This window comes from Schistocerca americana, chromosome 2 (genome assembly GCF_021461395.2).
Source record: "Schistocerca americana isolate TAMUIC-IGC-003095 chromosome 2, iqSchAmer2.1, whole genome shotgun sequence".
In the NCBI taxonomy this organism is placed as follows: domain Eukaryota; kingdom Metazoa; phylum Arthropoda; class Insecta; order Orthoptera; family Acrididae; genus Schistocerca; species Schistocerca americana.
Window position 1 is genome coordinate 129,247,359 of NC_060120.1, and position 18,951 is coordinate 129,266,309.

General features: G+C 40.3%; 1 protein-coding gene across 1 annotated transcript in view; it reads left to right on the forward strand.

Moving 5' to 3' along the window:
* LOC124596172 (UPF0430 protein CG31712-like) overlaps positions 1-18,951 on the forward strand; it is a 96,843-nt gene that overhangs the window by 63,004 nt on the left and 14,888 nt on the right. Inside the window, 1 exon segment of the mRNA XM_047135209.1 lies at positions 18,753-18,836. Within this exon segment, the coding sequence (XP_046991165.1) occupies positions 18,753-18,836 (84 nt within the window).

Sequence of the window (18,951 nt, forward strand, 5' to 3'; positions counted from 1 at the left end):
TTGACAAAGTTCAACTCCCATCAAAAATCAAAGCAGGCTATGAGATAATTTCCGTTCGCCCTTATGTCCCAAACCCTACGCGTTGCTATCGATGTCAGCGGTTCAATCACACCAGCCAGTCCTGTTCCAATCCGGCCAAATGTGTTACGTGTGGCAAGGATGCCCATGAGGGTGCTTGTCCACCTCCATCCCCTCACTGCATCAACTGTATGGGTGACCACGCTGCTTCCTCTCGAGATTGCCCCGTTTTTAAGGATGAAAAGCTCATCCAGGAGATCAGAGTAAAGGTGTCGACCTTTGCTGCTCGAAAGTTACTCGCCAGTCGACAGCCCACCGTGCCTCAGAAAGGAAAATACAGCACTGTCCTTGCTTCTCCTCGGCCAACAAGGAGGCGGCCACGCAGACTTGCGACCTCACATTTAGTACCACGGTTGTCAGATCGGCCAGCGCAAAGATCGCCCGTTCAACCTCACCACTTTCGCCTGCCCACTCTATGGCTCACCCTTCGTTGGGTTCTGCTAAATCTCGAGCCCAAAAGTCAGACGCCAAGTCTTCGAAAAAAGAGCATTCTCGTGAGGAGTTTTTACGTACTGCAACTTCACAACCATCGGTTCCTCCTTCATCTAAACATCATACCTCCAAGAAGGCTACGAAGAAACACAGTTCCTCTCCTTCACCGCCAAGGCGTGTCCCAACTACAGCACCACCTGGCGGAAATCGCCCTCGGCCATCTTCTGTGTCGCCGAGGCGCACTGCTGGTGGCTGGTCAACTGGCCGATCGTTGGTGGCAGGAGCTGCTCCTGACCAACCTATGGATCAGGATCTTCTGCCTTCGACTGAATGCCATTCCATGCTGTCGGTCGCAAGCTCTGAGCAGTCGTTGAGTTGACAGCACCCTTGGTCACGTTTCTCCATTTTCTGTTCACCCTATGTCCATTATCCACTGGAATATCCGCGGCATTCGCGCCAATCGGGATGAATTGTCGATCCTCTTACGATCCTACTCGCCGGTCATCTTCTGTCTTCAGGAAACAAAGCTGCGTCCCCATGACCGCTTTGTTCTCCCTCATTTTCAGTCCGTCCGATATGACCTCCCCTCTGTTGAAGGCACTCCAGCCCATGGAGGACTCATGATTCTGCTCCATGATACTCTCCATTATCACCCAATCCCCTTAAACAGTTCCTTCCAAGCTGTCGCCGTCTGTCTTTCCCTTTCTGGATACACGTTCTCTCTATGTACGGTATACATTCCATCGTCCACACCACTGGCACGAGCTGATCTCCTTCATCTTCTTGATCAGCTTCCACCCCCCTATTTGCTGGTTGGGGACTTCAATGCCCACCACCCGCTTTGGGGATCTCCACATCCTTGTCCACGTGGCTCACTATTGCTAGACGTCTTCCACCAAGTGGATCTAGTCTGCCTCAACACTGGGGTCCCCACATTTTTGTCTGCCTCCACGGCAAATTTATCTCATTTGGACCTTGCGGTCGGTACTGTTCCGCTAGCTCGGCGCTTCGAATGGTTCGCCCTTGATGATACGCACTCGAGTGACCACTTTCCATGTGTTCTTCGACTGCAGCCTCAACTGCCATATATGCGCTCGCGACGCTGGAAGTTTGCCCAAGCCGATTGGACACTTTTTTCGTCTCTAGCGACATTCGATGACCGTCGCTTTCCCAGCGTCGACGATGAGGTCACACACATTACCGACATTATTCTCACAGCTGCGGAACGTTCAATACCACGCACCTCCGCATTGCCCCGGCGCCCCCCAGTTCCTTGGTGGAACGAGGCATGCCGTGACGCAATACGTGAGCGGCGACGTGCTCTTCACATTTTCCGTCACCATCCAACTTTGGCCAACTGTATCCGATATAAGCAGCTCCGTGCGCGATGCCGTCGCGTCATCCGCGATAGCAAGAAGGCAAGCTGGCAATTCTTTATTAGCTCATTTAACACCTTCACTCCCTCCTCAGAAGTTTGGAGTCGGCTTCGACGGTTCTCAGGCGCGCCTAGTTTCTCCCCGGTCTCTGGGCTCACTGTCGCGCATGATACCTTAGTGGACCCCGTCGCAATTTCTAACTCATTGGGTCAGCACTTTGCTGAGATTTCGAGCTCTTCAAATTACCCGCCAGCGTTTCTCCCGAAGAAACGTGCAGCGGAAGTGCGACATCTTGCTTTCTCCTCTCAAAATCGCGAAAGCTACAATACTGTTTTCTCCATGCGCGAACTCCAACATGCACTCTCTTCTTCTCGCTCCTCCGCCCCAGGACCGGATGGTATCCATGTCCAAATGTTGCTGCATTTATCAACCCATAGCCTGCGTTACCTCCTTCGCCTTTATAATCGAATTTGGACCGACAGTACCTTTCCCAGGCGATGGCGGGAAGCTATTGTCGTCCCCGTTCCGAAACCTGGAAAGGACAAACATCTCCCCTCTAGCTATCGCCCCATTTCTCTCACGAGTAGTGTCTGTAAGGTTTTGGAGCGTATGGTGAATTACCGTTTAGCTTGGTGGCTGGAATCCCGCAGTCTATTAACACCAGCCCAATGCGGATTCCGACAACATCGATCTGCCGTTGACCATCTTGTTGCTCTCTCCACTTATATCATGAACAATTTTCTCCGGAAACGCCAAACGGTAGCAATATTTTTTGATCTGGAGAGAGCATACGATACCTGTTGGAGGACAGGCATCCTCCGCACACTGTTCTCTTGGGGCTTTCGAGGCCGGCTGCCCCTTTTTCTTCGCGAATTTATGGCAGAGCGCACATTTAGGGTGCGGGTGAACACTACTCTCTCCCGTACTTTCTCCCAAGAAAACGGGGTACCCCAGGGCTCCGTGCTGAGTGTTGTACTGTTTGCCATCGCCATTAATCCAATTATGGATTGTCTCCTTCCTGATGTCTCGGGCTCCCTCTTTGTGGACGATTTTGCGATCTACTACAGCTCTCAACGGACCAGCCTTCTTGAAAGACGTCTTCAAGGACGTCTCGATCGCCTCCACTCGTGGAGCGTCGAAACCGGCTTCCGTTTCTCACCCAGTAAGACCGTTTGTGTTAATTTTTGGCGACGTAAGGAGTTTCTTCCGCCTTCCTTACATCTAGGTCCTGTCAACCTTCCGTTTTCCGACGTCGCTAAATTCTTGGGTCTTATGTTTGACAGAAAACTGTGCTGGTCCTCCCATGTTTCCTATCTTTCGGCTCGGTGTCTGCGTTCCCTTAACACCCTCCGTGTCCTGAATGGCACCTCTTGGGGAGCGGACCGAGTGGTCCTTCTCCGCCTTTATCGCGCCTTAGTGCGCTCGAAATTCGATTATGGAAGCATAGTCTACTCCTCTGCTCGGCCGTCTATTCTTCGGCGTCTCGACTCTATCCACCACCGTGGATTACGTTTAGTGTCTGGAGCTTTTTACACCAGCCCTGTGGAAAGCTTTTATGCTGAGACTGCTGAACCTCCGCTATCCAATCGGCGGGCAGTCCTTCTGAGTCGTTATGCTAGCCATCTGTCTTCCATGCCTGCTAATCCCGCCCATGACCTTTTTTTCGACGCCTCCTTTGATGTAGGGTATGCAGGCCGCCCCTCCTCCCTACTACCCCCGGGAGTCCGCTTCCGTCAACTGCTCCATTCTCTTTCCTTCCGCTTTCCTAAAACCTTCTTGACAACTTGGGGTACAGCACCACCTTGGCTCCGTCCCCGGATCGACTTGCTCAGAGACCTATGTCAATTTCCCAAGGATGGTACCCCTACACTTGTTTACCGTCGGGCATTTGCTGCTCTATGTGCACAAATGACGGAAGCCACATTTATTTACACCGATGGCTCGAAAACATCGTTAGGTGTAGGGAGTGCCTATATTGTTGGCGACACCCCAAATCACTTTCGGCTTCCTGACCAGTGTTCGGTTTATACTGCAGAGCTTTACGCTATTCTCCAGGCTGTCCACTACATCCGCCGCCATCAGCGGATACAGTACGTAATCTGCTCAGATTCTCTCAGCTCTCTCCTAAGTCTCCAAGCTCTTTACCCTGTGCACCCTCTGGTCCACCGGATTCAGGACTGTCTGCGCTTGCTCCACCTGGGGGGCGTCTCAGTGGCGTTCCTCTGGCTCCCGGGACACGCTGGTATCTGTGGAAATGAGGCGGCCGATATAGCGGCCAAGGCTGCAGTCTCTCTTCCTCGGCCAGCTATTCAGTCTCTTCCGTTTACCGATCTACGGAGCGGTTTATGTCGCCAAGTTGCTCATTTATGGCATGCGCATTGGTCAACACTTCCCCATAATAAATTGCGGGAAGTGAAAGCCCTTCCTTGCGCATGGACCTCTTCCTCCCGAACGCGTCGTCGGGAGGAGGTAATTTTAGCTAGACTCCGGATAGGGCACTGTCTTTTTAGTCATCGACATCTTTTAAGCGGTGATCCTCCCCCATTCTGTCCCCACTGCTCTCAGCCGTGGACGGTCAGACTCCTTTTAATTGAATGCCCCTATTTTAATCCGTTACGCTCCCGTCTACAGCTATCGCCTGATCTATCGTCGATTTTAGCAGATGACACGCGCTCAGCTGACCGCGTTCTACAGTTTATTAGTGACAGTGAAATGACGTCAGTCATTTGAAGCCTTGTTTTTGGGGGACAACCACCCCCTTTCTATAGTGGATTTTTAAGCATTCCTTCTGCCTTTAGTTTCTCAAATTTTATGACTTTGTTCCCATTGCTGCTGATTTTAAATTTCGTTTTTTTCCTGTTTTCTACGTCACGGGCTGGGCGCTAATGACCATAGAAGTTTTGCGCCCTAAAACCACAAACAAAAAAAAACAAAAAACAAAAAAAAACGACTATGAAGTTAGGCTGGAGGTGTGAAAACTTGGATTTCACCGTCAAGTGGCTGCTCACAAGCCACACATCACGCCGGTAAATGCCAAACGATGCCTCACTTGGTGTAAGGAGCGTAAACATTAGACGATTGAACAGTGGAAAAACATTGTGTGGAGTGGCGAATCAAGGTACACAACGTGGTGATCCGATGGCAGGGTGTGGGTATGGCCAATGCCCGATGAGCATCATCTGCCAGTGTCTGTTGTGCCAACAGTAAAATTCAGAGGTGATAGTGTTATGGCGTGGTTGTGTTTTTCATGAAGGGGGCTTGGAGCCCTTGTTGTTTTGCATGGCACTATCACAGCACAGGCTTACATTGATGTTTTAAGCACCTTCTTGCTTCCCACTGTTGAAGAGCATTTCGGAGATGGCGTTTACATCTTTCAACACAATTGAGCACCTGTTCATAATGCATGGCCTGTGGCAGAGTGGTTACACGACAATAACATCCCTGTAATGCACTGGCCTGCACAGAGTTCTGAACTGAATCGTGTAGAACACCTTTGGGATGTTTTGGAATGCCGACTTCGTGCCAGGCCTCACTGACTGACATTGATACCTCTCCTCAGTGCAGCACTCTGTGAAGATTGGGTTGCCATTCCCTAAAAACCTTCCAGCACCTGATTGAACGTATGCCTGCGAGAGTGGAAACTGTCATCAAGGCTAAGGGTGTGCCAAAACCATATTGAATTCCAGCATTACTGATGGAGGGTGCCATGAACTTGTAAGTCATTTTCGGCCAGGTTTTCTGTATACTTTTGATCACATAGTGTATGATAAATTTGCCTGAGAAATCAGTGCTGAAAGTTGATCGTGAAATAGGCTATGAATCAGTATTGTGTCCACAAGGTTCTGCAATTCCCACTGGGTTTTTAGAAACACATTGCAGTTTTAAAACCTCCAAATAAAGTTGTGCACCGTGTCTTTCTGTAAACTAGCATTGCATGGCCAGCTCTCTGTGGCTTCTAATGGTGAATTCGTAGCAGTATTACTAGGAATTGTTTTCATGCAACGAAGCTTAAAATTTTAAATACTTTGATTTGTAAAGTTGTCGGAGAAATGTATTTGCCTGCTTTGTTATTGATTAACTTACTATTAACCCTTCTATTCTTACAAATTTCGACATGGAAAAAAATCATATTAAAAAAGAAAAAAAAAAAAACTGCAGCATGCATTTGAAAATCTTGGTCACTATACTAGCATCCTTTCATTGGACAGTGCTTATGTTATGGGTATGTGAGCAACAGTCTGTAATTGTTTTTTCTTCAGTTTCTGGAAAAATATGCTTTTGCAGACCCCATGTATGATGTTGAAAAATGCTCAGTTTTCAGTTGTATGTTGATGTTGTCAGATTAGAGTCCATCACGCGTCATAAACTTCAGGCATGCTTTTCTCTAAACTACATGGATATTGAGCCAAAATATCTTGGATTCTTTTATTTTAGGGTGTACACAGGCAAACTTGCAAAGTTGAGCTGAATTGGTGGGCTGTGTCTGAGATCTTCCTCTTGTGAGAGGGATCTAACATACAGTTTCAGTACACACTTCTAAAACCACCTTCAATGTCTGGGAGGATACCAAGAAAGGAAATGGAAAAAAAAATACCATTATGAAATTAGAAAATAGTTTACTATTGTAGTGTTTTCCCCCCACATGAAATAACTTGGATGTACGTAGTGTACAAACTGCAGTTACACAACATGCATAGGTTATTATGTGTGTATTAGACACACATTAATTATCACTTTTTATTAGGTGTTTGAGTATTTGCCTCACATTTACGTATTGGTTTTTGTGTACATCAGTCCAGTGAGGGTTACTCAAGTGTTACAAAATAGTTGCAAGTGAAATAATGTCTGACATTTGTGACATATTGTTTGCTGTGGGATAAATAGAGCGTTGAAGGCAGCAAAGGCAACTGGAAACTTTTATCATCATGTGTGGGATGAATACTATGTGACAAATTATGTTTGAAAAGGATTTCATTGTTTCAAGAAAGAGAATGATTTCCCACATTCAGAAAGTTTTGATAATTGACTTATGTGGTGAATTGCAATCATTTAACCTTTGTGCGGCATTTGCATTCAATAAGCAAGATTCAGAAGTGGTGCTTAAGAATACTTGCATACTGTCATTGCAAGCAATGAAAATCAAAGTGGTGACTAGTATTGTATTTTTGCGAATGTCACACGCTGAGCATTCCTACACAACATTGTTACTGATGACAATTGTGATGTCTTTATGTAAACTTTTTGAGAAGAAATTGGAGGTTGAGCTGTGACTAAAGACATCTCCTTGAGTAAATGGCGTTGCGTTCAGATAATATTGTGCATCTTGTGGTAAAAACAGGGTGTCGTGCACTATGAACTGCTCCCAAGGGTTGTGCCATTACAGCTGGCATTCGCTGCCAACAATTGAGGTGCTCTTCAGTTGTAATGTAAGAAAAAGATAAACAAAACTGTCTCAAGTGTTACCACTGCTCACACAGTATCACCTGCTTGCACTCTGCTGATTTTATACTAAAAGCTGTCTAGGAGTTTGTTTGGGAAGTCATCCATCATGCATGCTTCTGATATTGCACCCTCAGATTTTGACCTTTCCCATTCATTATTGAACAGTGATCAGAAATTTTTTTCCAATGAAAGTGCAGTTCATACCTAGCTTAACATCTTTAACTCCAAACCAGTAGATTTCTACAGATGTGGAATCTGTAAACTACCAGAACATTGTCAGACTGTCTTAGATAATGTGAGAGAATATATTGTTTATGATTAATTTCTGTCTTATGTTTACTATTACATTTAATAAACTAATGCATAAAAACTATTAAAATATACACTTCACTAATACAAATGAATTACAACTTACCACAATATCCTCTGACAGAGGTCTCTTTTAATAAAATGTGAAGTATTCTCAAATTAGTTACATATTGCTCTGTTTCGATTACGGAATAGTCTTCTCGTTTGTACTGCCCTGTGTCGTACTCATCTAGTATGCAAATAAGGTATTTAGAACAGATGCATAAAGCCAGTTAATAAATTATTCAGTGTGACAATTTCATAAATAAAATTGATTTGTTTACAAAAATCAACAATTATGTTGGTGGAAGAAGAAAAGGCCATTGCCAAGTAAGCGGTGTTATAAGCTTGTGCCCTTATACTGTGTGGCTGCTGAAAGTGGAAATAAAAATTATGATGGAGAGATTTTCTTAAACCTTCCTTATTGATTTTCAGTTTGGTTGTTTGTAGCACTGTCACAGAAAAGATGAAATATTTGCTTCCATCAAGATTGAAGTGAAGAGACAGGGTGACATGGATACATTATGGCTAGTGCACAACTGATACATTCATCTGTCCCTTATTGGCCTAGTGGTGCCTACAATGGATAAACCGCAGAGTAAAATATGAGATTAGTTACATTGTTTGCACATTGAATGACATTCTCAGTTCTTGAACTCAAAACCATAGTTTGCTAACCTGACCTCACACCTTAAGGGGGGGGGGGGAGGGGGGAGGACATCAAAACTTTAAAAAATTCAGTTTTTCAAAAATATAGCGCACATTTTCCTGAATAGTTTGACGCATAAAACATATATTTGAGACATTATAAGGCATGTTATTTGATCTTAAGTGTACCAAGATGCAGCACCACACCCCTTTGCACAGCATTCTTATGTCATACATAATTATATTTCACTCTGAATAATTCAAATGTTTATATTTGTGCCAGAGATTGTCATACATGAAACAAAGGACTCTTGATATCGATACTTTCTCTCCTGCTATCTTGCTTTGATTGCTGGTTTTGTTTGTTGTTTGTTTCGAAAGGCTTTCAGTGTGGTGTTGCGAATTTTGAAACTATTTTAATTTGGCTGTGTTGTTTGGTGTTCGATTGTGGCATATTATCATACAAGATGCCTAGAATTTGTTGCTTCAACCGTAAACATCACCACCAGGGCAAAAGATACACAGTAAAGGGTGTTACAACAAATGTTACACCAGTGGCTCAAGACTGCAACTTCTCTGAGTCGGTAAACAAATTGCCGCCGAGTGCTTCAAGAAGGAAACTTGTTTTTGTTGCTAATGAAAATGGAGGCTGTGAATCTGAAGGTTCGTGTAATGTTATTGTTGATGTTAATGTACTGTCACAGTTGGGTACTGAACAGTGTTATGTGCAAGCATTGCTTTGGTGTACGGTGTGTTTCTGTGGTTAAAAATGAGCTTGCCAGGATAGGCCTTGCTATGAACTTATCTGTGATAAGCAGCAAACGCAATGTTTGTGCATCTTGCTTGACATCTAAAATCGTAAGCAAAGATTATGATGTGAATTTGAGGGTAGCGTATGGCACGCGCTCTATTGGTGCAGTGATGAATATTCCACCTCCTCCAGCAGAATTTGAGAGATATTATGGCTTATTGCGATATTATGGGTTATTGCTTGGGTCTGTAAAATAAGTTGCTGAATCGTCAATGAAAAATGCTGCAGAAGACTCTATTATCAAAAATGATGGTGACAGGGACAGTGGCCGCTTTTGATGGTACCTGGCAAAAAAGAGGACACACTTCTTTGAATTGTATTGTTACAACAACATCTATTGACACTGGCAAAGTGCTAGACGTTAAAGTGTTGAGCAAATTTTGTCTAAGTTGTTTGAAAGGGATTCCAAATCATGAATATAATATGAACTATAAAGGCTGAAGTGGAGGTATGGAAGTGCAGGGAGTTGTCAGCTTGTTTACCAGATCTGTTGCCTCTTATGGCCTGCGATATGTGAAGTACCTTGATGGTGATAGTAAAGCTTTCCTTGAGGTTCAAAAATGTGCTCCATATGGAGCTGAGACTACTGTGCAGAAGTTAGAATGTGTGATATATGTACAGAAAAGACTGGGCACTAGACCTAGAAGGCTGAGACACAATTTGTCAGGAAAAAAATTATCTGATGGGAAGGGAATAAAAGTGAGAGGGCAAGTGACAGATGCAGAATTTGACAAGCTGCCGATATATTATGGCTTGGCAGAAAGAAGGAGCACGGGGGTCTTGAAACATATGAAGCAAGCAGATTGGGCCTTATATTTCCACAAAATATCCACAGACAATAATCCTATCCACAACTTGCACCCAAAAGGAAGTGAATCATGGTGTGACCACCAAAGATCTATTGCTGGTGGTCAAGAATATAATCACAGGAATTCTCTACCGACTGCTGTAATGGAAACCATCAAACCTATATTCAGGGCCCTTGCAAATGAAAACTGATTCAGAAAATGTTATCATGGCGGTACCCAAAACCCAAATGAAAGTTTTAACCAATGTGTATGGGAAAGATTGCCAAAAACCATTTTGTGGGAAGTAATGCACTTGTTATTGGTGTTTATGATGCAGATTCATGTTTTAATGATGGCGCACAAAGCAGGAAATATGTTTTAGAGAAAATGATAATTAAGCCTGGAGCGAACTGCATCAAAGCTTTGTCGGCAATAGACAGAGAGCATGTAGTGAAAGCAGATAAATCATTTTTGGATGTGATAAAATAAAGAAGAGTGCATCATAGGAATGTGAAAAGGAAGAAAAATGATTTAGAAAATGAAAAAGAACTTGTTTATGGTGCAGGACAGTTCTAAAAGAATGCCACATACAAGCAGAAACTTTAGCGGCAATTTTTTCCATAAAACACAAACCTCTGTACTTAGGTACATGTTACATCCAAAATAAATAACCTATTACTTTCAGACTTGGTATGCTTATTAAACACAAACTTCCTAATGAAAAACTCTAGACTTTTCCAATTCTTTTAAAGACTGTGGTAAAACTGAGATAATTAACAATAAAATTTGAGTTGTTCTACACATAAAGTTTAAAATGTAACAGCTCATTCATATTTTCCTAAATTAAGTAAATTCTAGAGTTTCGTTCACCTGTTAGTATGGTTTGTATGTTGTGCAAAATTCATTGAAGTATCTCTCTTACTTACGAAGAAAAATGTTCCTATAGAAACAAATGCAGCCAACAGTAAGTGTAAAAATGATGAAATTTCGCATGGAAAAAAAAGTTTTTAAACTTCCACTGCTATGCATGTTAATCCTGAATCCTTCCTGGTCATGCTGACAAAGTTTTATAAATTTATTTGCAAAAGTATAGACAGTGGAAATTAAAATTTCATGTGATGCCCCTCCTGCTCCAAGTCAGCCTGTTTGGCATGCTACCACCACCACCACCACCACCACCACCACCCCCCCCCCCCCCCTTAAGTGAAGGTGACTCAGACTATTAAGCGGAAATAACAATTAAACACCAAGTAAATTTAGCAGGATAATTCTATACCATCTGTGAAGTAACTCAATGAACATAGAGTTGCAAAACATATTCTGCACTGTAGCCAAGTTTCAGGTATACTACCAGCAGGAAGACTACGTTTCCACAGCTGATGTGTTTCTTGAATGTGCTCAAAAGTGAGGAACACAAGTTGCATCTCAGGCATGAGCATTGAGAAGTAAAAGTCAATGAGTTTAATTCCAGTGAGTTTTATTCTCATTTCTCTAAGTTGAGGGACTAAAGCATAGTTAGTAATAATACTCGAAATCACACATTGAAAATTAAATGTGATAATTCACTAACTGTTAAAATTATTTTTATGTCTAAGCATATTGAAAACTGCAAAGCTTATTCACCTGATGAAATTCACCATTTTAGAGCATGATTATATTGTAAAAATTACGGCTAGGCAGCATGTCTTTTGATTATTATAGATTTAAGAAAGATTTTGCTTAGAAACATTGTCATTAATATTCTGTCCTCAAAACAGAGGAATACAAATGAAAAGTCAACACTACACCATTGATTGCAAAACATGAACAACCTCAGAGAAATTTCATAAGCTATGAATAACATAAATTTCCTAATCAAGAAAGCCTACTGTGCGAGGAAACCATAATTTATTTCGTGATGATGGTTACATACGAACGCTGCCTCTGGGCTACCATAAAATTCACATGAGAGTTGTCTAGATGTAATGTGATGGCACAGGAGGACTGATGGTTCTGAAATTTGCAGACACTATCCGGACGCTATTGATTTATGACACCAGACTACCACTAATGGATTATACTTGTGGCATTCTAGTCCTTAGCAGGGATTATGCTTTTGGCATTCTAGTCCTTAGCAGGGATTATGCTTTTGGCATTCTAGTCCTTGACAGTTGCATCTTAGAGATCCACCTTTCTGAGCCCAGAAATGCAGTAGCTGTAGAAACACATTCTTTCTGCCAGTAGTATAACTGAAACTTGGAAACAATGCAGAATAAGGTTTGGCAACTCTGTGATCATCAAGTTACATTTCTGGATGGCACAGATTTTTCTTGCTAAATTCATTTCTGTTGAGTGATCTGAGTGATTTTCATTTAAAGTTTGATGTCAGGTTATCAAATTATGATTTTAAGCTCAGGAAGGCCATTCCATGTAGAAACTGCAACTAAGCTTCTCTTTCACATTGTGATTTTTCTGTCATAGCCACAACTGGTGCAATAAGGAAAAGATGATTGCTGCAGTTGTTCTTTAGCTTTGAGGTAAAGGTGTTGCACTGCAAAGTGAAGCCACATTGACTATCTGTTCCAGTTTCAATTGAGGTCAGCATCTTACTTACAAAGCTACAAGTAAGCACATCAAAAATCAGTAAAGAAATCATAGAAAACCCTCTCCATCACAAGGCTTCTTGCTACTTTCAGTACCTCAACATCTAAGTGTGAAAAATATATGAATACTAGGTAATGCTTTTTTGCGCTTCGATCAGTATAATTGTTGGTTTTTGTGAATACACAATTTTATTTATGAACTTTTCATTGAATAATTTATTAACTGGTTTTTTTGTGTGTCTGCTCCTGCTATCACATTTCCATACTACTTCAGTATGACACAAGACACCACATAAAGACCATTTCATAGTGCAAAATGTGCAGTATCCAATTACTTCATGTCAGTCAGTCACACTTGTGTAACAGGTAATTCACATTTTACTGAAACAAACTTGTCATAAAATTGTTGTGGTAAGTTGTAATTCATTTGTATTACTACAGTGCATATTTTAATAACGTTTTGCCATTAGTTTACTGAACGCAACAATAAACATAAGTGATATATTAATCATCAACAATATATTCTGTCATATTATCTAAAACAATCTTACTATGCTCAGGTAGTTTATCAATCCCACACCTGTAGAAACTACTGTTTTGTAGTTAAATATGTCATCAAGCCAGGTATGGAGTGTATTTTATACACTGCAATTGAAAGGCATCTCAGTTGTTGACAACAAATGTCAGCTGCAATGGACGCATTCCTGGGGAGCAATATAAATATATAACACACGCAAAATATTGTTTGTTCACATTGCCCTTTGCTCAAGGTGATGTCTTTAGTTAGGACTCAGTTATTAATTACTTCTTAAGAAGTTACATAAAGGAATCGTAACTCGTCTCCAGTAACGGTATTGCATGGGATTGCTCAATGAGCGAACTGATGACGTTCAAGCAAAAATGCAGTAATAGTTACTGCATTTGTTGTTCTTGCTTTGAATTGGAGAATGAAATAATCCCACTCCCAAACTTCACTTATTAAAAACAAATGTCTTACAAAGGTAAAATGGTCCCAGTTCATCATCTGTGTCAGTTATCGAACAAATCTCAAAACAAGAAAAATCCTTTTTTGATGTGATTTGTCTGATAGCACTTATCCCACACACAGTAACAAATGTTTTTAGCTGCCTCTGCTGCCTTCACCTCTCTCTGTAACCCAAAGAGAATACTGTCGCAAATACTAGCCCTTACTCCACTTTCAGTTCTATTTTATAACACTTGAACAACAATCTTAAGATTGAAATGTGCGAAAACCAATAAGTAATCACAGGACAAATACTAGAACCCCAAATATAAAATATTTAATAAATACACTCATGGTAACCCATGCATGTTGTGTAAATGTTCTTTACTCACTAGATGTATCAAAATCATTTTGCACAGAAAATCAAACTACAATAATAAAAAATTTTATGCTCACCAATGTAATAGCAGAAACATGTTATGATCAGTGGTTGGACACCGACTGCCACGTGGCTCGTGGTTGGTATTAGGTTGTCACTGCATGGCAAGGAAATTCTCCAGTGTAAACCGTCCTGATCTTTTGCAGAAATGTTTATGGAAGGTTTTAGAAAGTGAAGCTCATTATATTTGGGTTTTCACCAGACATACTTTTCACAATCACCCTAAATAAATTTTCAAAAAATAAAGGAAGGATGCACTTGAATTTGCGACTATACTTCTACATTATGCAATGTTATCACTAGACCACAAGCATATACAGCACTACAACACCTTAAACTGAAGACAGCACTTCCTCCCGAGAGTTTCACATGCTATGGTGTTTACAGATTGTGCAGGTGGCCAGACTTAAAATTCTGAGGGTCGATCAGTTTTATTGGCTTGTTACGTGAATGACTTAAACTAGGGTGTGTTTATGCTACCACCTTGCTGTTCACATCCCATCAGCATGGTGCGGCAATGATAAAACAACAAACCTGCACCATCATTGTTCACACTGCTGCTAGTTATGATCCTCACCAAGCTAGTATATCAACCTGGATTAGGTTTGAAGCAGTGACCATCACCATCTGTCTTGAAACTTGAGTTGTGATTGGCTGCTTTGAGGTCACTCTGGCAGTGCCACGTTTGACTGTTCCTCATTTCACAGTTTTTCGTACAACATATATCTATTTCTGCTTCTACATCTCCATCTACATTCATTACAAATTACCATGAAATGAATGGCTTAGGATGTTTTTCATTGTACCAGTTGTTAAGGTTTCCTCCTGCTTAGTTTGCATATTCAGTGCTAAAAAAATGATTTCTTAAATGTGTCTGTGCAAGCTGAAGTATAATCCCAGATTCATCACTTTTATTTCAGCCATTTTTCTGTTCCACCTAATTTATCATTTTCTATCCTTCCTTCTTTTTTTCTTTCTTCACCCCCTCCCCCAATTAGAATATCAGCACAAAAACCTGCACTTTGCAGATGTAGTATATGGAGTAGATGCAAATAAAAACTGACAAAATATTGCCTCAGCATGAGTAGGTCTATGGATCGCTCTTCAACAGGAATTACGTTAATAATTTTGGGTCAAGCCATCAGTTCTTAAGCTGTTCTGGTACTTAGTGTAAAGAAGACATGTTAAGTTGCAGACAGGCATAATTAAGACATTTACACAAAGCTTTTGGCCACAGCCTTCATCAGCAAATACCTCTCTCTTGTGTGTCTTTTAATTGTGCCTCTCTGCAACTTATGTCTCTTCTTTATGGTAAGTAGCAATCTGTCTTTTCTGCATTTTTTATATTCCTACCCAGAGTTACCATTGTTTGATTATCCTGATTCTGTAATATTTAAAATGAACTAAAAAAAACTTATGTGATATTCGTAACTGTCCCAAAACTGTTCTGAATAAATTTTAAGCTGTTGTTAGAGCTGGTTATAGTATTTACAGTGTGAACAGTCTACTACTTCTTCTTTCTCATTGTCAGTAACCACATTTTTGGTTTTAACAAACCTGTATTAGTGTCATCAGATGATGCATAGAATGCAAGTTTTTGATTCATACCTGCAAATAATCCACTCAACTAGTGATGCAAACAGCTACAGGGTAAAAAGTATCCAGCGAGTTGTGTGGTGGTGTGCTAGCAGTGAGGCAGCAACATAAATGAAACAGGACTCCCAGCGAGATGTGATGTGCGAGCAGCGAGGTATCAGTTATGCGGGTGCAGCATAAACACACCTGTAGTCTTTCAGGCAACCAGCTGGCAGCCGTATTTTATGTCAAAGACTGTACATTTGGCTTACTTCAGGATGATTGATTGATATTTTGTATCTGGTCCCCTTGATCAAACTGCTTAGTCAGCTTTTGTTCCAATATTGTATCATTTCTTGTTATGACTTTGAGTTGTCTTTGTTATAGGCAGTTTTCACAGTAGTTACACATGTAACTTAATGGTAAATAGGGAAGCCTACCTTTTTTAATATTTGCTTAATCTTCATGCCAAATACTGCTTCTGTTGAAAGCAATTGATGTAGCCCAGTGGATGAAGCACTAGTCCCACATGTAGGGCAAATGATATTCAGTCCCCATTCAGCTATCTAGATTTGTTTTTTCTGTTGTTTCCTTGAATTATGTGTGGCAAATGACAGGATGTTTCCTTTGAACTGGCCACGTGGCCGATCTTCCAACCTCCACTTGCATATAATTTGTCTTCTGCTACATATCGAACAGCCTAATTGATGGCATTTTAAACCAAAACTTCCTTCCTTCCACTTCTGTACCTTAGATTACCTGCAATTAATAGCTGTTTTGAGGCTAAATCTCATCTGGAACATACATCATCGTACATGCAGTGTACCATTGGTTGAGGTTCCACAGAGTTAAAAACACTGAAACTTACCAATGTGAACTACCCTGATCACACACACTAATAAACCTTCAAACATGATCTACAAAATATTTTGATGCTTGTTAGACCATTTGAGTCTTGATGTAATATCCCCTAGTAAATAATTTTCAGGCTCTTATAGGATAAATAACTATCATAAATTTTCTGCTTCATGTAGTTCATTTGAATCTGTTGCAGAGCAGCTCTTCTTCAGTTTCCTTACTTCTCTTCCTCCATGTTGTGAGATGTTCCAGCTGTTGCCTTTCCAGTGATTCATCAGCCATACCATGTAGCATTATAGCAATTGCATCTTTCCGCTCCATTTGCACTCTTATTTGACATTCTGGAGGATTGTCCCACAGCTCATAAAATTTCATACCTTGCTACACCTTTTACCTCATTCTGTAAAGTTAATGCCATGCCCACATCGTAATATATGGTTTGAGTGATATTATGTTTTTTCACTTTCTGAACTCTCTTTTTTTTATTTGATATTTTATGCTTTGCTTTTGTGTTATCTTTAAAGAATTATTTCACCATCTCTTTTACATCAAATGTATGTTGTGACTTGGATGTCTTATTAAGACAATTGCTATTTCATCTTTACTCCTGTCACTTTACTGTGAAATTTTAACTGACAGAGAAAAATCATCCACATGACATAACATTTCTTCACAGGATACGTTATTAAGAACTTACGTTCAGATTTGTTACATGCTGGTTTATTCTCACAGTGTTGTTACCTGTTGGCACTGCAAAGTTCAGAAGAGACTGAAACACCTGTCTTCTCTCCTGCTGAATTAGCCGATTTGATTCTGGATATCTAGGCTATATGGAGAACAGTTTTATCATGTTTTTGAAACTCTTGTGACTTGATTAAGATTTTTTGTATGGAATGCCAAGCCACATGCAGTAAGAATCTCCATATTTTCTCCTTAAAAATGTAACTCATTTTTTGAGAAATGTCTGTAGTATTCTTACTGATTGAGATAGTTTCCCCTATGATTGCTGTTTGCATTTGGAGAGGCATGGTATGAATACTGGCATATTTATTACTTATGTTAGCTGTTTATATAAGAAATGTAGATAAGTTTCACTTAAGACAATGATTGTTTTAGTAAATCTTTTTAATTTACAATGTGATGAAGTGTTAAGATTAACTACTAGTTTTGAAATGATTTCTTGCATTCATAGACTTTTACCATATTTAATTTCCTCCATGGTACATCTTGATATGTTGGGTGGTTGTCTATTTAGTATGCAGTTAGCTGCTTGAGTTAGAAAGTAAAATGTGTGTTGGTTTTACTACTATAAATGGTTGCTGCAGTGTTGCACCCACATATCTCAGGGAAAAGGTTTACAGAACCTGTAGGTTGAACATAAACTCTTACATACAGCACTAAATTTGAACACAAGTACTGTGATTCGCTTAGACAAAATATTTAAAATACTGAAGTTGCCAATTCATCCTTAAACATCACAGAGAGTCTGTGTGATGCCATTACTACTGTAAAATGTAATAGCCTGAAGAGGGGAACAGCAAAAAGCTTACAGCTTTGTATATTTTAGGGTAAGATAACTTTCATTCATATTAGTTTTTGATTTTGGTAACTTTGTCTCACTATAGCTAATCTCAGTCATTGTACATATACCCCTTCTTACATGAACTGTCTTTATAACATATTTATAGTACTTATTGGAAGTTTTTTCATTTGGATCTAAAATATAGTTATTTGATTGGTTGCTTTGCCACATACCATATTGGTTTTTTTGCTTTACCAGGAGAATGTCATTTTTAGTTCCCCAATTTACAATTTTCTGATAAAATCTTCTGTACAACAGTAGGTGCCATACCACAACTTTCAAGAATGATTCTAGTGACATAAAGGTTGCACTGCAGGAGCTAATACAATTGAAAATGCCTGGAGATACCTTTCTTCCATGTAATTTGCTGGTGTTTCATCCAGCACCGTGTAAGCAACAAATGATTTAATCGTGAGAATATTAAAGAATCATTTACCTAATTGATATGAACATTACATTTAATGGGATATGAACATTACATTTAATGGGTTATAATTAGTAAATTGTGGGGTGGGATGGGGTAATGTACATAGGTAAAAGATGATATCATAGAGGTTTTTAATCTTTTTGTATAATCAATTCAGTGAATATTCTTGATTAAATCTTTGCAAAAATATGCAGTGTGCAGGCAACAAATGATTTAATCATGTGAATAGTAAAGAATCATTTACCTGATTGATATGATGCTTGGTAGCATTTGCTCAAAGATTCACAGTGCCACAGTATTTCATCACATAGTATTAATGTAACTACTCTTTCTTTTAGTTATCAGTTTGCATGTTTGCTCATATATAACCATCCAATATTGACATGAAAAATTACTTTGTAGGCTGAAGAAAGAAGGAAGCGTGAGGAGTTAGAACAGATTATGGCAGAAAATAATCGTAAGATTGAGGAAGCCCAGAAGAAACTGGTAAGATGTAACACTTACTGTCTATTTAAATGTTAGCAATTATTCTGGCAAAGTTCTGTGCTAATAATGTTTTGAGTCCATCAGTAGCACAAATACATTTATTTGTAATTGTGGT